At 36.7% G+C, this 23,744-nt stretch overlaps 1 protein-coding gene across 4 annotated transcripts in view; it reads left to right on the forward strand.

Moving 5' to 3' along the window:
- Positions 1-23,744, forward strand: part of LOC136853958 (endonuclease/exonuclease/phosphatase family domain-containing protein 1-like) — a 185,585-nt gene that overhangs the window by 50,637 nt on the left and 111,204 nt on the right. For all 4 annotated transcript variants that reach the window (XM_067129877.1, XM_067129886.1, XM_067129859.1 and 1 more), the window contains exons 4-6: positions 4,912-5,048; positions 5,199-5,368; positions 21,781-21,989. In XM_067129877.1, coding sequence (XP_066985978.1) covers positions 4,982-5,048; positions 5,199-5,368; positions 21,781-21,989 — 446 coding nt within the window. In that variant the 5' untranslated portion in view covers positions 4,912-4,981. The remainder of the gene's footprint in view (positions 1-4,911; positions 5,049-5,198; positions 5,369-21,780; positions 21,990-23,744) is intronic.

The following is a 23,744-nucleotide window of genomic DNA, read 5'->3' on the forward strand; positions in this document are numbered from 1 at the left end:
TTTCTTTGTATTGTACACTAAATTGCGATGATTTTGGTATATAACAAATTGTAAAACGATCAAAGCAACACAGAGAAAATATTATCACAAAATGATGCATGAATTTGTAACACGTGGACGTAAAAAAAAGTTTTTTTTTTTTTAATTCACCATAAATCGAAATATTGTGCTAGAGACTTCCCGTTTGTTGCAAAATGAAGGTAATTGATTGAATATTACTAGACTATAAGTGTTTTAGCTTACAATTGCAGTTTTCGACCATTTCAGTCAAGTTAAAGTTGACCGAAGGTCGAATTTTTTCTATTTATCGTGATTTATATGAAAATATTTCAAAACTGATAAAAGCTACAACCATAAGTTATTTCTTGTTGTATTCTACATGAAATTGCACACATTTTCATATATAAAACTTTATGTAACGGCTATTAGAAAAACGGTGCAAACATTACAACAAAGTGACGAAAGAATTTCTGAGATTTTCGGCTGAGTTACCGTGCGGACGTAAGGAAAAAGTTTTTTTTTTTCAAAAATTCACCATAAATCAAAATATTGTGCTAGAGACTTCCAATTTGTTGCAAAATGAAAGTAAATGATTGAATATTACTCGAATGTAAGAGTTTTAGCTTACAATTGCGTTTTTTTACCATTTCAGTTGAGTCAAAGTTGACCGAAGGTTGAAATTTTGGCAGTTATCGTGATTTATATGAAAATATTTCCAAACTGATAAAAGCTACAACCATGGGTTGTGTTTTGTTGTATTTTACATGAAATTGCGCACATTTTCATATATAAAACTATATGTAACGACTAATATAAAATGGTGCAAAAATTACGACAAAATGACGAAAGAATTTCTGAGATCTTCGGCCGAGTTACCGCGCGGACGTAAGGAAAAAGTTTTTTTCAAAAATTCACCATAAATCAAAATATTGTGCTAGAGACTTCCAATTTGTTGCAAAATGAAGGTAAATGATTGAATATTACTAGAATGTAAGAGTTTTAGCTTACAATTGCGTTGTTCGACCATTTCGGTTAAGTCAAATTTGACCGAAGGTTGAAATTTTTTGTAGTTGACGTACGGTACGTCTACTTGTCACCCAACAGACAATTTTAGTCGACTTATGATACGTCCAGTCGGCGTTTGAGGGTTAATCAGCTCAGTGGTCTGGTAAAATTAAGGTATACTAAACATAACGAATATGCATCTTTTCCATGGATCTTTTAAAATGTTATGCTTTAATTCACTGTATCCAGTAATATTGTATATATTCTTGTGTTGCTTTTGTATTATAAATTGTGATCATAGCGATTAGTGTTTTGGTTTGGAAGTCATTTACATGGTGTTTATTTTGCCGCATTTAACTCAGTTCAGAGCACTTTTCTTGCTTCTAGTTAGCATAAATGAATCTCTAGGTACTTTATTTATATGCGAAGTGTTTTTAAGTCGAAATATAACTTAAATACGTCTCCTTGTGAAATCTGTTTAGCTGTTTTTTCGTTAATAGATGACATTGGTCGTTTGGGGCTGTTGTTTTTTGTAAAAAAAAAAAGATTCTGCTTGCTGTTTTCACTTGATTTCATCATAATACAAGCTTTAAGTATTTATCGTTTATCGGTGTAAAAATAGCAGTAATGTGTTCTTTCATGCCCAGTAGTTTTGATTAAAATACTTTCTCTCCAATTTTAATTACGGTAGAGTTTCATCCATGTTGCCGATGCACAATAATTTATAGCCATTAGCAGCTTGAACATTGTTATCTCAGCTTCAGTTACAACTTGCAGCATAAATTTAGCAGTATATTTCCTTGCCGATCTTTCATCCATACCGAATAAGGGTATAATGTAAAAATATATCAGTCGTATGTTACTTAACGCCATTTGTACTATAACCTACTGTAATTGTGCTTTACTGTACGATGGTTGAAATACGAACAAAACAGCTGTTGTTATCTGATTCGGTGATAAACAAACAACAGTTTCTCAGTTGGTTATTTATGGCTATACGCATTTATGCAAAAATATAACGTTACTAACAATATTTTTATCATTCTCTCTTATTTTTTAACTAGAAGATGGGCTAAAGAGTTGGAGGAAAAGAAGGTGGTCTATTGTTATTTGGTCTCTCTTGCTGCCTGATTGTACGCTGCTGCCTGCGCCCGCGCGAAATTTAAAAATATTTTATAAATATTGCTGTATTGGTATTAGTTGTAAAACTGAATTATTGTAAGGTGAAATATTGTAATATGCGCACTTCCTGAGTATTTTAATAGTTTTATCACAAAAAGTGCATTTAGTCATGAAAATTATATGAAAATACAGTAATTAGTGAATATTTCTCAGTGAAAAATACTGTGAACGGGCAGATTTTTCAGCGAATAATGCGTATATGTTCCATAGAGAAATCCATGAATATGTGAGTCTGCGAATTGTGAGATCGTGAATACGGGGTTTATGGTACAGTATATATATATATATATATATATATATATATATATATATATATATATATATATATATATATATATATATATAATGTGTGTGTGTGTACTGTATATATATATATATATATATATATATATATATATATATATATATATATATATATATATATATATATATATATATATATATATATATATATATATATTATATTATATATATATATATATATATATATATATATATACACATACATGTATGTATGTATGTATGTGTTTTTGAGCTGCCTACTGACTCATAATATCAATCTGCTTTTCATACTACACTATAATTAATATCTTCTTACTTCTCATACTTCACTTATTGTGTACCTTGCCTCTTCTTTCATTCTACCATCATTCACAAAATTTACTTTTACTAATGCAAAACAAAATAACCTCTTGCATTCTCTCTCCATTGTACAGTAATACCCTGAACTTGCGCGAATTTGAGTTGCACGAATTCAAAGACGCAAACTTTTCATTGGAACCTAACTAATTGCCATACATGAGTTTTTCATAGACACACAAACATTTGTGAATACTGAGAAACCCTGCAAAAGTGTTTGTTTAATTTTTTATGTAATTTATAAGTTTTCAAGCTTTTGTGTGTAAATTAAATAACATTAAATAATAAAAGTAATAATTTCTCTCTCTTTTACTGAGATGAGAGAATTTTTATGGTACATTTATATATTTATTTGTTTTGTACGATAAATACATTTTTTACTTAATAATAAGTACTAATTTTCAAATATTAATAAGATTAAATAACAATAATAATAATAATAATAAAAAAAACTGTAATTACAAAATTCATATGTGATACATATTTTAAATAAACAGATCTCTTTCCCCACATCTTTTGTAAGAAGCTCCAAGGCAAAACTGTCAGACATGTCGATTTAACATGACAAGAAGCGGGAGTGTTGCTGATTAGCGGGTCAAAGTTCTCTCTCTCTCTCTCTCTCTCTCTCTCTCTCTCTCTCTCTCTCTCTCTCTCTCTCTCTCTCTCTCTCTCTCGTAGTTAGCGCAACTGCATGTCTTCAACTGTTCAGTAGATAATTTTAAATTGATCTAATTTTACCGGTACCGTCTATAAACAGTAAATGTGCTGTTCTAAAACATAGAGACATAGAGCATTTCAGAACAAAGAGAAAGAGACAGAATAAAGAAGTTTTTAAAAATGAGGTTGAGAAGACTTCTAAAAATAGATTGGTGGAATGGAGAGAGAGAGAGAGAAACAGTATACTGATCTTCACACTCTCCTATATTCTTACATCAACCATTTATTTCTTTTATAAATGTAATGTATTAAGCTAACTTTTAAATGAAATTACAGTAACTTCATTTCATTTAAAAGTTAGTATAATACCGAATTTCCTTCTTTTGATATTGTAAGAATAACTCTCTCTCTCTCTCTCTCTCTCTCTCTCTCTCTCTCTCTCTCTCTCTCTCTCTCTCTTCCTGTTATTCTCTCTGTCTCTGTAATAATTCATAAATAATTTAACTTGATATTTCAAGTAAGGACAACTCTCTCTCTCTCTCTCTCTCTCTCTCTCTCTCTCTCTCTCTCTCTCTCTCTCTCTCTCTCTCTCTCTCTCTCTCTCTCTCATTCATAGTTAGCGCTCACACATCTTTACAACTTATTATTTCTCTGTAGCCTACATCTTTACCTGTACAGTAGATAGTTTAAATTGATCTAATTTTACCTGTACCATCTACAAAGTGTAAATGCGCTAGTGTGGCAGATATGTTCTAGACCATAGAGACATAATAACTAGGAGTTGTATAAGTCCAAATAAAAAACACTGTTTGTTTATGAAAAGCATTTCGTGAATAAGCATGAAATGTCAACTGTTTATCTATTAAGAGTAATGTATTAAGCTAACTTTTAAATGAAATTACTGTATTTTTAATTTCATTTAAAAGTTAGCTTAATCATTTGGGAGCATGATTAGGGTCATATTTAGTGTTTAAACTTTAGAAATAAGCATTTATTAGCATTTTTAGAGACTATGCCATATTTACACAAAAATTCGCTTTGCACGAGGGGTTCTGGAACCTAACCTCATGTAAGTTCGGGGTATGACTGTATACCAATATTCACTGTTCTATCATCATAGGTCCCATTTACCCACATAACTTTACTTTTGCTCAGATTTTCTTGCAACTTTCTCCTTTTGCAAATTCTATCAAATTATTTTAAACTATTACTATTTTACTAGTTTTTGGAGGTTCACTTGATTGTGATTTTTGTCGTTTTCTTCTCTGATAGGCTTTTCATCATGTGAATTTGTAATTCTAAGTCTTAGGATGTCCTAGCATAATAGGACATTTGAAGTTTGATTATTATATGTTATTATGATTTAATCAGATTTAGTTTTATACTTGTATTTTGGGGGTGGTGAAGTAATGCTATATTTTTTTGCAGTGTGTTTAAACTGAAACTGACCACACTGCCACGTTGAATCACTTGAGTTTGGAAGCTTGAATTTTAAGGGATGGGTCAGTGCACAAGTGGAGACTTACCTCCGCAGACTAGTGATGAAGCTGATAAGGCAATTGAAGGTAAAGATGAGGTGACCCTGCTGTGGTGAAACAGTACAATGTCTTGATTAAAGAATTTTCATAGTGATTAAATGTTGTGGATAAATTGCTTAAATGATCAAACAATACTATATTATTTGTTTGAGTAGCCTATGACTTCCTGTGTTGCAGAAAACAATCCTGGTGTGTCACCATCAAGTAGTGATTCCCACAAACCATCAAGTAAGAAATTGTTTCGTCGCCATTCATCAAATACATCGTGGGTCAGCACAAAATTTGGACGAAGGCATAAGACGAAAGATTTGTCAGCTGCTTTTAATCTTTTAGACTATGATACCAAGGTAAGTGTTTGTTGCTAAAGTAGGATGATTGATGTATAAGTGAGTGAATCAGTTTTTGAATAAACAGCACTACTTCAGCTTATGCATCGGGGGTCTGGCCATCTGATGTGGCAATCATCTCTTTGAAAAAGAGTGGGAAAAAGTGTAGCAAAAACCTTCATAATGGTAGAGCTGGTAAGTTGAGGTCTGATAAATTAGAGGGACTACTGTATTATGAAAATGTCTACTAATATTAAACATCATTCCCTTTGCAATAGGATCAGTAGCTTGAATGGAAATCTGTACAGAATATAAAAAGTTAAGTTTGAGGGATTCTCAGTAAGTAACCACAAGATTTGTAATTCCTTACTGGTGGAGGGGTATGAGGACCAGCAGCCTAGATCTTGATGGCTTCTTTCTCAGGGTTTTGTTGCTGCTCTAATCAGTTACTACTTCTATCAGGATTGAATATTAATGACTCAGTAAGATATTAACAGTGCTTTTATGGTATTCATTGATAAGGAGGAGGATAGAAGTGAATGACCTACCTTTTCACCTTTAAAACTTGAGAATGTTATGTGTTTGAATAAGGAAAAACACTTGTATCCAGCAGGGTCCCAAGCATAAGGTCATATTGTAATATTCTGGCTGCCTGTTAAGCTGATGATTGTCATGTGCATAGGATTACAGAATGTTATTGGCAAATTACCAAAAATAGGTAGGAATAAGTAAGGAGTGAAGGATATAATGGGAAAGGAATGCCTCAATAAAAGTAGAAATAAAAATGGTGTGAAAATTTATCTTTTTGTGCTGCAGATAATTTTGTGATTAAAAGCACACTGTTTCAACATTCCCGTAAGGGGGGTTAGTGCTGTTAGTGCACCACACTTGGTCCACTGTAGATATTGCTGAAGGTTGGTTATAGCATCCTTTGGGCCCCTAGCTGCACCCACTTTTTAGCCTTTTACAATACCTGATTCCTGCTTCCTTACTTCAGTTTGCTATTCAACCTCTCTGACTATTCTTAGTGTAACAAGGTGGTTTTCTACCAGTTTCACCTTTAGATCCTTGTACTTCAACTTTTTTTTTTTTATCTATCTTGCTGTCCAACAACTCTTACTCAGTCTTTTCATTGTCTTGATCACTGAATGGCCAGTGATATTTTTCCCCTCATAAGGGTGGGCTCTCTCTTGCTTCCTGGTATTGGAATTTTGTGAATGCAATGTGAAGTTAGGAAATGCAAAAAGGAAATGCATCATGCCATGTCACAAAGTACAAGGACGTCGCCTAGACCAGAAACTCACTCACAAATTCAGATGGGTTATGGGTAAACCTGATGCTCTGTTAGGAACTGTTACCTACGTTTATATAATTATATATTTCAGAAAATACACAGTAAAAAATATGTAAAGAAATACAACATATTATATGTAAACTAGTTGGCATGGTACATCTGTGATACGACTACTGTATGTTGAGTTCAAAATATCGAGATACTTATATGCATATTTACTCCGATTTGATATTTTTTTGAGAGAACGAGCCAGCTGTTATTGTAGAAAATGGGTATTTTTAGTAGGATACTAAAGTATATTTCTCACACTCTACTATTTGGAAATAGCAAGTCATACAGACATTGTGTGACAGTTTGTTGCTCAGTGTCACTCACGGGGCAATATCGAGACACAGTGAGACATATTTACTCTGATTTTATATGTTTTGAGAGAACAAGCCAGTTTTTATTGCAGATAATGTATATTTTAGTAGGAAAGTAAAGTACTGTATATTACTCACTTTCACCTAAAAAGTCATACAGATGTTTTGCAACAATTTTTCGCTAAATGCCGCTCACAGGCTTGTAAATGCGGTTAACAAATGTAAAAAAAAAAATTAAATTTTTTTTTTAGCAATAACATTTCAGGACATGTTTATTTAGATATGCCAGTCCAAAACTAAAAAGCTAAAAATTGATAATTCCTCGAAATTCGGCAGTTGGCGTGGCCCTTAAGGGGCAAAATGCCAATTTTTACTAAAAACTTCCTAAATGAAAGAACATTTAAAATAGATACAGCTAACTCCAACACTTACAGATTAGATGAATGTTTTCCACAAGGAAGCGTGTTGAGTGTTGCATTATTTGCTATAGCAATAATGATATTGTTAAAACCTTACCTCAAGGAGTTAATAGCAGTTTGTATGTTGATTTTGCAGTACTGTATTTTATACTTCACAGAAGTTAAGATATATACAAAGAATACTAAGTACTGCAATGGCTAAATTCATGCTTCGGCCAAGTCAGTAGGCTTCCAATTTTCAGTTGAAAAACAAAAGCTCCGCTTTATAAAGATAAAAAAGATGGATAAGTGGTCAGAACGTAGAATTAAAAATGGATGACATTTAAATTGGAAAGCATACATAAATTACATAAAAGGGAAAAGTATCAGGGCATATAATTTATTTTAAAAGCTAGCTCATACCACTTGAGAAGCTGATAGACACCATGTTGAAGTTATATGAAGTATCTGGCTTACCAATTCTAGAGTATGGAAGTTCAGTATATATATATATATATATATATATATATATATATATATATATATATATATATATATATATATATATATATATATATATATATATATATATATATATATATATATATATATATATATATATATATCTATATATATAGTATATTGATGCATATATATATATATATATATATATATATATATATATATATATATATATATATATATATATATAGTTCAGCTTAAAAATTTGTGCTGAAATCATTAGACCCTGTCCATCATTTGGGCCTTAGGCTTGCAATAGGATCCTTCAAATCATCCCCAACAGGGTCAGTAATAACAGTTACAGTAGTGGAGATCTACCCTTTTCATATTGATTAGAAATTTTAACAATGCAAAGAGGTTTGAAAATTAGAACAGGATCACCACCAGCAAAAACAACATTTTATGAACTTGATGCCCACCTCCCTTTCCAATAAGAACAGATAGACTCTTGAACAGCAATGACCTATTAGATATTAAAGCTTATAGATCACATAATAATACTATATAGCACCTTGGATGATCAGTCAAGTGGATGTTTGTACCACCCTTCGTAATGATGTGAAAAAAGGTACAGTCACCATCAGATGTTAATAAAACAATATGTACTTGAACATATGAGGATGCATAGTGGAAAATATGAAATATACAAAGATGGATGCAAAACACATGAATGGGTGGACTACTCAGTAATATCTTGCGATTTTAAAATGCAAAATTCTTTGTCATTAAAAGCAACTGTATATACAGCAGAATTATATGCCATTAAAAGTGCAGTATTGACAATAACCATAAAGAAGTTAAACGATGTTATACAGTGACTCAAAAAGTGCAACTGAAGCCGTAAAATTGGATAGTTTAAAACATCCCTTAGATTTCATATTGAACTGCTGCTCAACAGAATTAAACAAAAACATATAAAATAAAAATATGTTGGATTCCATCTCTTGTATAGTAATTGAAGGAAACAAACAAGTAAAAAATGCGCTGAAGTTTCTTCGGCCCAATCGAGTTTTCTGTATAGCTGCTACAGTGTATAGTTAAGGCCACCGAAAAGAGACCTGTCTTTCGTTGGTCTCGGTACAATGCTGTATGAGCCGCGGCCCATGAAATTTTAACCACAGCCCGGTGGTGGCCTATCCTATATCATTGTCAGAAGCACGATTATGGCTAACTTTAACCTTAAATAAAGTAAAAACTACTGAGATGAGAGGGCTACAATTTGGTATATTTGATGATTGTAGGGTGGATGATCAACATACACAATTTGCAGCCCTCTAGCCTCAGTAGTTTTTAAGATCTGAAGGCTGACAGAAAAAAGTCCGGACAGAATAAAGTGCGGACGGACAGACAAAGCCAGCACAATAGTTTTCTTTTACAGAAAACTAAAAAGTGGATATTGCAGCAAAAGCAGTAAAATTACCCATCTCAATTCCATCTGCCAGTTGAGAATTGGTTAAATATAATTAACTCAGTGGTATGGGAAAAGTGGCATTGTAACTGGAATAACACCTGGAATAACACCCTGTAATGAACAAATTAAGAATGCAATATACCCCCCCATATTCACGGTCTTGCTATTCGCGGACTCACATATTCGCGGATTTCTCTGTGGAACGTATCTACCCATTATTTGTGGAAAATGCGCCCATTCGCTGTATTTTTCATTGAGAAATAGTCACTAAATACTGTATTTTCACTGTATTTTCACATAATTTTCTTGACTAAATGCACTTTTTGTGGTAAAACTATTAAAATACTCAGGTACTGTATAATCATTTTTAGAAGGTTTTTTTTTGTGTTTAAACTATCAAAATGGGCAGTTCTAAGTGTTTTTAGAGGGGTTTTAGGCATTTGTGGATTTTAGCTATTGGTGGGGGGGCGGCGTGCGGTACACATCCCCCGCAAATATGGGGGGTTTACTGTATTATAAGATACTGTCAGAGAATGGCTGTCATTTTCAAGAAATGGTAGAAAACAAGAATTACTCTTAATAAGATAAAGAATGGGACATAGTAATCTAGCACAACCCCCCACCAATTGTGATATATGTCAAGTACTGTACAAGTATCTGCAGTGAACCCCATATTTGTGGGGGATGTATACTGCAACCCCCCTGCGAATAGCTAAAATCCACGAATACTTAAAACCCCTCTAAAAACACTTAGAACTGCCTATTTTGATAGTTTAAACACAAAAAAACCTGTAAAAATGCTTATCACAAAAACTGCATTTGTTCATGAAAATTATATGAAAATACAGTAATTAGAGAATATTTCTCAGTGAAAAATACCGTGAATGGGGGAGTTTTCCACGAATAATGGGTAGATATGTTCCACAGAAACCCGCAAATGCGTGAGTCCGCGAATCATGAGAACGCGAATACAGAGGTTTACTGTATACAACATATTTTAGGGAATGCCAGAAACATCAGTGCCCAAGAAACTTGTATTTTAAAAACCCCACAATGAAAGAAATTGTAGCTGAAAATGAAAAAGTTTCTAAAGAAACAATTATAAAATTTTTACAAAACTTCAGCCTCTTAAATCTAATTGACTACACATAAGATTACTAACTAACCTTTTGAGCCAGTCCTAGAAGAGTTCTTTTAATTCAGTGGTCTGGTGAAACTGCTCTTAAAAAAAATACTCACTCATCGAGCTTTATTTCTTATTGTTAAGCAGTTGCTAGGATTTGTCTTTGGGATATATACCTAGATTTCATTGTATATTCCAGGATGTGATTTCAGGTATCTTTTTTTAATAAATTTCTGTAGTACTGTATACTGTATATTGATACAAGTTCAACACCCAGTTGAAGTAATCTTAGATGCTAAAAACATTTTATTTATTGCTCATAGTGACAGCAGAGTTGGCAGACTGTGCATGTTGGTGTCCATGAGTGGATGCCTGATAAGTATTGTCTCAGGTAATCTGTTGTGTAATATATTAGCTGCAGTTGTGGGTAGGTTTGTCAGTAGTAAAAAAGATGCATGTAAAAAATTCTCATTAGTACTCGGAAAGTAAAGACTGGTCTATAAGTGTTATAAGTGACATTCTATAAATAAGGCAACATTGGTGATGAGAAATGACCTGAAGATTAAGTGTTGTTCATCAGCTTTATTTTACCTTGGAGAAAAAGATACAGCACTGGCGCTTTCTGAAATTGTATTAGACTGTTAAAAAGGAAAGTATTGGTCTCATGCAACATTGCTCTACCAAGTTTTACCATTAATAGCTTTACCAAGGAAGTAGAAATACTTGAGGCAACATACAAAAAGATGTCTACTGATATTGTAAGACTGATGAATACTCTGGAAACAGATCAGTGGAGGCTGAACAAGAATTTTTGCCATAGGGCCTATCAGAAAATTGATAATTAGATTGGGAAATAAGGAGCATGAATTCTCTTTTTTTCTTGTTTTTTACAATTTGAAATAAATTTTATTCTTAACTTGCATTTTCCATTCTTATTACAATTAGAAATTAATTTTTTCTGAACTTATGTATTATATTTTTTGTTTCCTGTTTACACTCCATAAATAGATTTTCAGTCCTATATGAAACAATTATTTTTTCTGAAATGCATTACTGTATTGTACTGTGTCTTAACCCTTAAACGCCTGTTAGACGTAGCAAACGTCGACTAAAATTGTCTGTTGAATGCCGAGTGGACGTAGCAAACGTCGACTACAAAAAATTTCAACCTTCGGTCAACTTTGACTCGACCGAAATGGTCGAAAAATGCAATTGTAAGCTAAAACTGTTACATTCTAGTAATATTCAATCATGTACCTTCATTTTGCAACAAATTTGAAGTCTCTAGCACAATATTTCGATTTATGGTGAATTTTTGAAAAAACTTTTTCTTACGCCATCAGGCAACTCGGCCGAAAATTTCAGAAATTCTTTCGTCATTTTGTCGTAATTTTTGCACTGTTCTATATTAGCCGTTACATTAAGTTTTATATATGAAAATGTGCGCAATTTCATGTACAATACAACAGAAAATAACTCATGGCTGTAGCTTTTATCAGTTTTGAAATATTTTCATATAAATCACGATAACTGCCAAAATTTCAACCTTCGGTCAAATTTGACTCGACCGAAATGGTAAAAAAACGCAATTGTAAGCTAAAACTCTTACATTCTAGTAATATTCAATCATTTACCTTCATTTTGCAACCAATTGGAAGTCTCTAGCACAATATTTCGATTTATGGTGAATTTTTAAAAAACATTTTCCTTACGTCAATTCAGAAATTCTTTTCAGTCACGTTTTCATAATGTTTGCACTGTTTTATATTAGTCGTTACATAAAGTTTTATATATGGAAATGTGCGCAATTTCATGTAGAATACAACAGAAAATAACTCAGGGTTGTAGCTTTTATCAGTTTTGAAATATTTTCAAATAAATCACGATAACTGCCAAAATTTCAAGCTTTTGTCAACTTTAACGCGACCAAATGGTAAAAAATGCAATTATAAGCTAAAAATCTTACATTCTAGTAATATTCAATCATGTATTTTCATTTTGCAACAAACTGGAAGTCTCTAGCACAATATTTCGATTTATGGTGAATTTCTGAAAAAAAAAAATTTTTCCTTACGTCTCTGCGCTAACTTCGGCGAACATCTCAGAAATTCTTTACAGCATGTTGTCGTAATGTTTGCATCGTTTACATTAGTCGTTACATAAACTTTTATATATGAAAATGTGTGCAATTTCATGTAGAATACAACAGAAATTAGCTCATGGTTGTAGCTTTTTTATCAGTTTTGAAATATTTTCACATAAATCACGATAACTGCCAAAATTTCAACCTTCAGTCAACTTTAACTCGACCGAAATGGTCAAAAAAACGCAATTGTAAGCTAAAACTCTTACATTCTAGTAATATTCAATCGTTTACCTTCATTTTGCAATAAATTGGAAGTCTCTAGCACAATATTTCAATTTATGGTGCATTTTTTAAAAAATTTTTCCTTACATCTCTTGTATAACTCGCCAAACATCTCAGAAATTCTTTTGTCTCGTTGTCGTAATATTTGCACCATTTTATATTAGTCGTTACATAAAGTTTTATATATGAAAATGTGTGCAATTTCATTTACAATACAACAAAAAAATAACTCATGGTTGTAGCTTTTATCAGTTTTGAAATATTTTCATATAAATCACGATAAATAGAAAAAATTCGACTTTTCGGTCAACTTTAACTCGACCGAAATGGTCGAAAACTGCAATTGTAAGCTAAAACTCTTACATTCTAGTAATATTCAATCAATTAGCTTCATTTTTCAACAAGCGGGAAGTCTCTAGCACAATATTTCGATTTATGGTGAATTTTTGAAAAAAAAAATTTTTTTACGTCTGCGCGTTTAAATTCATGCATCATTTTGTGATAATAGTTTCTCTGTGTTGCTTTGATCGTTTTAAAATTTGTTATATACGAAAATCATCGCAATTTAGTGTACAATACAACTAAAAAAATTAAGTCATTAGCTTTAACCGTTTTTCTTACAGCGATTTGTATACAATTATATACGAGTTTTTTTTCAGCTGTCATATATTCCAATATTTATATATGATAATGATATTTTTTCCATTTCTGATGGTTGCATACTAAACTTCAGGCAATGACAAAAAAAATGAGCCAAAAATGAACTCTTAATCTTGAAAACTAAGCGTGCTGTGATTTTTTGAAAAAAACTTTTTTTCCGCTTCGGCACTAACTCACCGAACGCCGCCGGCATACAGGAGACATTTTTGTAAATAGGGCTTCGGCGTTAAAGGGTTAAGTGTATTGTATACTGTGGTCATGTAAGCTTACTTCACTGACTACACGATAAAATTGATGCAACTTCATATTTGTGCTCTAAAAGTGTAAATCTTATAATATAAATAAAACTACAATCTCAGAAAGTCTTTGGATAAAGACATAAGCTGCACACCTCTATAATTCTGAGATTTATTCAAATAAGGTTGGAAGGAAAAATAACAAATTTTAAATTAATTTATATTTTTCATATCTAACAAACCCGCGGTCTTAACATTAGGATAAATCTTCTGGCACCAGCTGGAAACCAGTAAAAAATAACAAGAATTGTTTATGCAAGGAATTGGTGGTATCTGGCATCCGTCATGGAGGCAAGATGGGAAGTGGGCAGTGACCTTGTTTCAACCCCGTGAGGTCTTAGTTTTCTTTCAACTCATGGTTAACTGAAAGAGGGCTGGCTAGAGGTGGGCAGTAAATGTTAAGACTGCAGGTTTGTTAGCTATAAAAAATACAAATTAATTTAAAATTTGTCATTTGTTCATATGTGGAACAAACCTAAGTCTTAACATTAGGATAGACTCACTCTTGGTGGGAGGTAAGAGAATCCTGAACCCACTGGAGGTTCGGCACACCCGGTCATACTTCCTGAATAAGAGAATTCAAAGGAAGGGGACCTAAGCCTCTGATCTGCTAGTTATATGGGTATCCAGCTGTCGCAGTACTGGACTAAGTCCAATGGAGAAATTCATTGCATTAGAGGAAGTTAAATGGCTATATCTGTTCAGATAACAAACTAAGGTAGCCACCCGTACTTGTTTGTTATCATTCCTCTCTCTCTCCTTGCTAGGGAGAGGAAGGGTTTGCTACTGCTATGTTTATTTGTGTAGATTAAAAACAGTTTAAGTAAGACTATTTCGCTCGCTTGTATCTGGCCCAATGCAGCGTATGAAGGAACCATCTTGTTACTGCCCGTAGGTAGAGAAGAAAGGAAAAGAGACCAGTACAGTAATCTCAGTCATTCTCACTTTCATACCATCATCGTAGGCAAGATACAGAATGTCCTGCTAAGGGCACTGGATGAGCTACACAACTTGCTGAGCAGCCACCACTGGACCCAAGGAAAAAGTGTCCAAGGACCTGTGGGCAACGTCCCTCAAGCAGAAGTAAGTGAACGTGGTTTGGCGGAGCCAAGAACCAGCGTTCAGAATTCTATGAACATAAGAGATAAGTTAGTCCTCTAATGTCATGTTCTCTTGCATGCACAGTATTGGCAGTAGAAAATGATTATAAGGAGTAGGCATGCCTAATCACTTCACGAACAGAATAGTATTCTTGGGTGCTTCTTTCTTGATCCGGCCTGTGCTAACAAAAAGTCTTCGGCATCCTGGTCTGAGATGTCAAGTCCTTTTTAGATAGCAACGCAGTGCTCTGATGGGGCAAAGGAGCGATTCATTTGGATTGTCGTTAACAAAATCCCCAAGGGAAGGGATGGAAAAGGAGGTAAGTCTGTCATCATGAACTGAGGGGTTTTAAGTCTTAGCCACAAATTCCAGAACAAATTCAAATGCTACTGGTTTCCAGCACCTGGTATGGTTAACATCAAAAGCCAGGCCATGGATTTTTGCCTACTCTCTTTGAAGAAGCCAAGGCTAGAAGGAAAACTATCTTGAGGGTCAAGTTCCTGTCCAATGACAGACGCAGTGGCTCGTATGGGGCTCAGGTGAGACTACTTAGTACCGGAGTCAGATCCCAGGTAGGAGGTTTCAGTTCTCTAGGAGAACAAAACTGTTCAAAACTTTTTAACAGCATGGAGATTGTTCAAAACTTTTGAGCAGCATAGAGATTTCCCAAGTTGAAGTTAGGTCCATGTCCTTCAAACGAAGAACCAATCCCAAGGCAACCCCGTAATCCTTAATAGCAGAAACAGAAAGGTGTTTTTCTGTTAGGAGGAACATCAGAAAATCAGCTATCTGCTGAATAGAGGTTGTGAGTGGAGAGAAACCCTGTCGACGACACCAATCACAGTAGACGGCCCATTTCCCCTGATACACAGTTGAAGAAGATCCTCTGAGGTAACCATACACCTGTGTTGCTGCTCTGCGAGAAAAAGACTTTTGCTCACAGGAGATACTGGATAGTCTCCAACGATGAAGAAATGGGATGTTACCGATTGATGGTATTACTCTACATGAGGTTGACAGAGAAGATTGTGCCAAGGGGGTATTTCTCTGGACCATTGAGAGCAGAGTTAGAAGATTTGGAAACCATTCTGCTTGAGGCCATAAAGGAGCTACAAGGGTCATTCTGAGATTCTGGGAAACCATCACTCTGTTCAGGACATGACGGATCAGGCAAAAGGTGGGAAAGGCATAGACATCCAGGTTGTCCCAAGGATGTTGCAAGGCGTCCTCTGCCATGGCGAAGATATCTGGAACTACTGAACAATAGACCTCTAGCTTCCTGTTGAACCTTGTCGTGAAGAGGTCTATCACTGGTCTCCCCCACAGATGAAAAAGCCTGTCTTCCCCATCCTGATTCAGAGACCACTCCGTCCCTAGAACCTGTCCCTGATGACTTAGCTTGTTGGCCACTACAGTCGTCTTGCCTGGAATATACCTGGGCATGAGGTCCACTGAGTTGTGGATAGCCCACTGGTGTAACTGGGCTGTTATCAAGTGAAGTTGGCGTGACACTCCCCCCCCCCTTGTTTGTTCACATAAGCTACCACGTAGCGTTGCCTGACATCAGAACAGTGGAGTGCCCCATAACCCTTTCTTTGAAACTCCTGAAATGCTGGGAAGGCTGCTTTCAACTCTAGCACGTTGATGTCTTTCAACTCTAGCACGTTGATGTGAAGTTTCCTGTCCTGAGGACTCCTCACACCTGAAGCCAGGAGATCTTCTAGATGTGATCCCCAACCTTTGGAAGAAGCATCCAAGAACAGGAGGAACTCCAGAGGGTGCAAATGAAGAGGCACTCCCATTGTCAGGTTTTTGTCATTCAACCGCCACAGAAGAGACCTGTGGTAGTTGGATGATGAAAACCTGACAGTGGTCTCTTCTTACCTCTGTTGACAGAGGGACCTGTAGCTGAGGAGAGTCCCTTGCTGGAGACCAAAATTGCTTCAGCCTCCACTGCAGGGAACAAAGATGAAGACAGGCATGAGGAGCCAGCTTCTCTAGCGATGTCAAAATTCCTAGGATCACTTGGCATTGCCGAGCCAGTTGGTTCCGTTTGGATATGAAGGAGCGAGCCACTGTCCTGAACTTCTGTATCTGGTCTGATGGGAACTCTTCTGACAAGGCAGTGTCTATGATCGTTCCCAGGTAAAGGATTCTTTGACTGGGTTGAAGATTGGACTTTTCCAAATTTATCATATTGCCTAAGCCACTACAAAATTGGAGAAGATGGTCCTGGTCTTGAATTATCTTTTCCTGAGAACTCGCTAACACCACCCAATCATTGAGATATCTTAGGAGGCAAATTCCCTGAGCATGAGCCCATGTCGACACTAGGGTGAAAACTCTTGTGAACACCTGGGGAGCTGTTGTCAGACTGAAGCAAAGAACTTTGAACTGGAACACCAGTTCACCGAGACTGAAGCAAAGGAACTTCCGGGAGGAGGGATCAATAAGGATCTGGAAGTAAGCGTCCTTCAAAGCTATGGTCAGAATGTAATGGCTGCTAAGACTGTTTGAGAAGTCTCCATCATGAACCTTGTGTTTCTGATAGAGGTTCAATGTTGATAGGTCTATCACTGGTCTCCAATTGCCAGTTGCTTTGGGGACTAGGAAGACTGCTGTAGAACCATGGGGAAGGAGCTTTACTTGTTCTACAGCTCCCTTCTTCATCATCTTTCTCACTTCTTCCAGGAGAGCTAGGTGTTTCAGAGAGCCCTGGGTGTAAGTGAGGTGAGGGATAGGACAATCAGAGCGAGGAGGAGCAAAATTGAAATGTAATAGGTACACTACCCGAAGGACGTCTACCACCCACGGCTCTGCTCCGTAATTCTGCCACGTAGTCCAATGGCTCACCAGGCATTCCCCACTGGTGGCGCAGAGTAAGGAGGGGCACCACTATATCGTCTACCTCCCTTAGCTCTGCCCCTATTTGTCCTTCCTGGTCTGGAAAAGCATGAATGAAAGGGATGTTGTTGGGAAGGCTTCTTTGGTGACGAAACACGTTAAGAAGTCTTGTTCTTAGAAGGTGATCTTATAGTCTTCTTGGGAGGCTGCAGATTCTGCCTTGGAACATTCAGAGAAGAAGGAGCTGTTTCTTTACTCACTGGTTGTTGAATGAGCAGGATATTAGCCCACAAATTAGCACTCAGATGGGTAAGGTAGGAAATAGCCTTAGCACCAGATTGCAACAATCTGATGTAAGCTGAACTATTGACTTTATACCTTGACAAAGGAGAAGAAGAAATCTTGGCAACAGCTGAAGACCACAGATCCAGCCAAGAAACAGTTTGGAAGCCAGAAAAGCTAGTTGACTCCAAATAAGGAGCTTCTTGAAAAGAAAGAGAAGTGCCTTCTGCTCTGACCTGATCCAGGGTCAAACCTGGCTTCAGACAGACAACATCAGAATTGACCTGTCTACTCAGAAGAGGCACGAGAGGTTTTGTATAATACTTCATGTGGCGAGGTAGAGGAGGAGGGAGAAGCTTGAACGATCTGCCAGAATGAAGGGAGTTATCCTGTCCTGAAATCAAGGAATTTACATGAATGAGGACTGACACAGGGTGACTGGAACAAGACAACTCAAAAGATGTCTTCGAGTCCTTCTTTGGTCCCATCAAGGCTTCTATTCTTGTCGGTATGATTGTAGATGGAGTTACAGTCTTTTTAGAAAGATTATTGAACTCACAAATAAGATCAATTACCTCTTCGTGAGAAGAAACTCCTGATTCTCCAAATCCTCCACCTGAAGAATTTGCATGGTTTAGTATCAGAGCATAAAATCTGTTAGATCCTAATATCTTTGCAGGAGCTTGAAGTTTTGATGTAGAGGAAAGAGAGGGGTCTTGATTACTGGTTAGAGATGCTGAAGACCTGTTCTCGTGTGACAGACGTGCATCATCCTGTAGCTCACGTCCACAGATTTAGGAAGACAAATGATGGCCGCGGATGTGGGAAGGCAAATGACGGCTGTGGATGTGGGAAGGTGAATGACAGCCACAGATGTGGAAAGGCGAACGACAGCCGTGGATGTGGGAAGGTGAACAACGGTCACGGATGTGGGAAGACAAATGACGGCCATGGCCCTTTCTTGAAGATTGCGATGAGGAACGGCGTCGAGAACGGTGAAGCAGTAAGTCGGATGAAGAACCGCAGTCATATTCATCACTATGGCAGCAAAACATTGACGGACAAAACACGAGAAACATGGCTGTGGTCCAGAAGCAAAGAAGAGGAGATGGTCTTCTGTTTCTCAGGGAGAGGAGCTGCAAAAAAGTCCATAATCCTCCAATGTCTGATGTGGGAACAAACAGGAGGGGCAGATGATGAAGATGGGGGTGAGGAAAACGACGATGAAGATGAAGGAGGAGATGTACACCGTCTCCTCATAAGAATATGGCTGTATTTCACTCAAAGGGCCAAGTTGACAGTGTCAAGCACAGTCTGAATGAGAGAGGAAGCAAATGGCACAGATGACGTCATAGTAGAACTAGGCTGTGATATCACGGGAGCGGACAAACTCTGTACACGAGCTGTTGGGGCAACCACAGGCTGAATGGAAGGTGACCCAGGATGAAGCGTAGAGATAACCAATAGCATCTCACTAGAAGGCATAGTGCAAGACCCAGTTGAGTGGAGGCCAGGAGGGTTGGGAACTGACATGGTGGCCGATGCTGGGATGCGTGAAGAAATGAAATTGGACAGCAGGCCATCTAAGGTTGGTACCCCTGATAGGCCTAACGAAGCCCAAACATCATCTGTGCATCATCTTTGCATCTGAGCCTGAAACAGGAAAAAGATGGCGCTGCCCCCACCCTCCTGGGAGGAGAAACATTCCTCCCCAAGAGAGACGAATCAATGGAAGAAAGGAGAGAGACAAACCTGACAAGGAAGGAGAAGCAAGGGGAGAAGCAGAACAATGAGGAACTTGAGAAACATCCATCGGAGGAGGAGAAAGTCCTTCCCAAGATGGCGCCTCCGATTTCCTCTTGTGCTGCTGCTTCTTGACAAATCTCTTCCATTGCACAGGAAGCCAAGAATGACACTCAGGGTAAGGGTTAGTTACATTACAATTATTCGATGTGCACCTACTGCAAGTTGAATGGGGGTCAGTCCCAAAGGAAGCCAGAAAACACAAGCAAGGATAGATGCCTACATCAGGACATTCCTCTGAGGTTTATGTGAACTTTTAGCTGGGTTTTGGGATTGCATGGTAAAAACCAAAACACACGCACACTAAACAAACACTGAACACAAATACAGTAAAGAAACACGGGCAAAGGCAAAACAACCAGGTATGGAGAGGAAGAGGAAGAAGAGAAAGAAACTACCTCTCGCAATGGCGATAAGAAGAAAACTAAGATGTCACAGGGTTGAAACAAGGTCGCTGCCCACTTCCCATCTCATCTCCATGACAGATGCCAGATGCCAGATGCCACCATTCCTTGCATAAACAGTTCTTGTTGTTTTTTACCAGTTTCCAGCTGGTGCCAGAAGATTTATCCTAATGTTAAGACCCACGTTTGTTCTGGGTGTGAACAGATATATGTTACGTAGGTGATATTTATTACACTAAATAAGCCTTTAAAATAAGTCATCACAAATAAACAAGGCGGTTCACAAAGTCAGCTTCGCTCACTGTCTGTAAAGGAAATTATGAAGATTCGTATAGAAAATTTATAATTATCATTTTTATAGAAGAATATACAGTAACCACTGGAAAGGCCTTTTAATTGAGCAACTGAGATTTGCATTAGTTATCAGGAAGGTAATAAAGGGCCGATACATTGAAACCAAATTCAATCCTGAAATGAACGTTAACCCTATTATAAATATGCAAAGTCATAATATGGGAAACTATCCTTCATAAATATGGTCACTTGAAACAGTAATGTAAATGTTCCTCTCTTACCCATTTATTTATAGCAGGAATTTAGGAATATGTTTGAGTTATCAGTCTGAGAGCTATATGATCTGAGAGGATGAGAGAATACAAATATATAAACATAACAGACCACAAAAATCATGACGAATCTTACTAAACTTACAAATGACAGACAGGAAGACTTTAATAGGCAGCACAATGGCATTAAGATTTAACAGTGATAACCTTTAAGAATAAGCCCTATTTATCTTTGGTACTCACCATTGTTGAACCTTGCACAAAGGGGTTGTTGATGGATTTCGGCAGAGGGTCACTAGGAGGGTGACAGAGACCAGGGATCCCAAAATATGCCTTTAGCCAAACATAGACATGCTAGACGAATACTGTATAAATTGTATGGACCTTTGCTGGTGAATGAGGTCTCTGCACTGTCTGCTGGGCTGCTTTGCTCCTCATCGCCGGTTTTGCTCAAATGAAAGCATATGGAAGGAGAAGGAATTAGCAAACTATCCATCTTAATAGTTTGGATGGCAGGAAGGACAGTTTGATGGTACCAAGAGTAGGACAATTAAAATACCAGTGTGTTAATAACTACAGGTCTTTCCTGTCGCCATGTAAAAATATGAAATATCTTGTATAAGATATTTTACAGTATCCTATAATCTTAGGATTGGCAAACTTGAAACAACAAACCCTAGTATGTAGTTGCTAGAAAAACCATCTTCCACATAAATTCTGCAGGGTGTGAAGTAATATGATCTGAGTCTAAATATTGCTGGATGCTGTACATATTTATCTATTGATTCAATTTTTTGATATTTTGTGTTTCTACCTGGTGTGGTTGGATTTTTATTACCAGTTTTGTATCTCTATGAGGGGAATAGTATGTATTTATAAAGTAGAGTTGTTTGAAAATTTTAGGTATTTCTTGGAATTTCAAATATCCTAAGAAATGGACATTCATATTGTAGTATTAGATTGCACTATAACTAAACCTTGTATTTTTTTAATTTTCAGGTAAATCTGTTGAATATTAACACAGCACCAGAAGAGGAGTTAATGACTTTACCTGGTATTACACGTACAGTTGCCAAAAACATTGTTGAATATCGCACAGCCATAGGAGGTTTTAGGCGAGTTGAAGATTTGGCCCTCGTTTCTGGTGTCGGAGCTGTAAAACTGCAGGAATTTAAATCTGATATAACTGTTAAGAAAAAGTCGTCCAGGTACTAATCAATAAATTTTTAATAACTACTTTGTTATACAGTTTAGACATTTGATGCATTTAGGAAAAATTATTCTTCTTGCAAAAACAGTGGTCAGCTAATTTGTGGAATGGCTGAGTCCCCAATTCCTTGATGAAACAAATTCATTGTTACTGCCCATTTGTGGTTTGTCAAGTTGTTTACTCTGAATTTTTTATAAAACTCATTAATTGTAAATTAGTTTTACAACTGTGCAGAATGTTTACAGGCATGCAAAGGAAAAACATTCAAGATGAGAAAATTCCAATGCACATGCTTAGCCAATTGCTCCCTTTTACCAGGAAGCTACCTCTTTGATTTAGATATACTGTACTCACAATTGACTGTCATTTCACTTTCAGTCATTTCAGTGCGAGTAGAATTCTGCCATTGCTTTGGTCTATGACAATCGATTATTTGTAGTTTTTTTTTTTTTTTCAATGTTTATTTTCCCTATATGTCGTACCCCCCCTCACAGTAACCATTATCTGTGGTTCTCCATTTCTGCTCAGCTTGTGAGTTAATTTTTAAAATTTATTTTTTGATTTGGCATTTCCATTCCAATTTTTCATATGCCTTATTATACTTTTGCTGCTATTGTATGTAATTCCTGCAGTATGTTCGTGTTGTCTCTTATTCAGGACTCCAGTTTGCTGCACCCTCCCAGTGGGGTCCTGCATGTTCACCTGCTTTGACTTGAATTCTTAAATTTGTCCAAAGAACAGGATGGCCTTCTTCCTCATGCAAGTTAACAGCTTGTGTTATGTCAGCAAAGGGTTCTTTGTGAAATCTTGTGTATTCGCCATAGACCTTCTCCAGTTTTCACTCAGACTGTCTGCTAACCAGACCACCCTTCACATTCTCTGCTGAAAGATTTACTGATTGTACCTGGCAGGAATTTGTTGATTTCCCCAACTTCTGCTTCCAGTGCTTCAGTGATGTCTGAATTAATTTTATTTGTGATAAATCTTACCTGTTGTTGAAGAAAGCTATACTTTCTTGCTGGCAAGCGAGTCAGCATTCAGATGACAGCAAAGGATTGCTTGGCTGATGCAGATGAATTTCTAGTTCATCTGTTCTCCATCAGGTGTGTTTTGAATATTTTAGTTCTTGTCAGATTTCTTCATGCTGCAGCTATGGGTGGTTGTCAGTATTTTGCTGGTTTGGCTGATACTGTAGCTGTATTCTTGGTATTGTAATTGTGCCTTTGTTCTATCATTTCCTCGAATTGATGGTGTAGGTGCACTGGTGGGCTGTAGTATGCTCAGCACAGCAGTCAATCAGACAAATTCCAGGCAAGATGAAAGTAATGACAGACAAGTTCGGTCACTAGGTTCGGTGTTTGGGACAGTTGGTCTTGGCACCAAGCTTGACATTCCAGAGGGTTGTTAAACCACGGAAGATGGCTGCGTTAAACCTTCAATCTTGACACACCGAATTTGTTACTGTTCAGCTCTGTTTTTCCGGACTGTGGGCATAAACAGCCAACAGCGATTCCATGTTGAAAGTACCGCTTCTCCTCCGATCAGCGAAGTTAAGCAACGTTGGGTCTGGCCAGTAGTTGGATGGGTGACCAACAGCATCTATGAGACGTCTTTCGCATCCATGGTATAAGTCTTAAGGCTTATGCCTTCTCACCGTTCTGTCTGATTTGCAGGGTGATCAACAGGGTATGATCATTCTGAATCTTAGTACCCTGGTGGCTGCCAAGTGACCACAGGCCGTCTGCATTACCAC

Source organism: Macrobrachium rosenbergii, chromosome 3 (genome assembly GCF_040412425.1).
Source record: "Macrobrachium rosenbergii isolate ZJJX-2024 chromosome 3, ASM4041242v1, whole genome shotgun sequence".
Lineage (NCBI taxonomy): Eukaryota > Metazoa > Arthropoda > Malacostraca > Decapoda > Palaemonidae > Macrobrachium > Macrobrachium rosenbergii.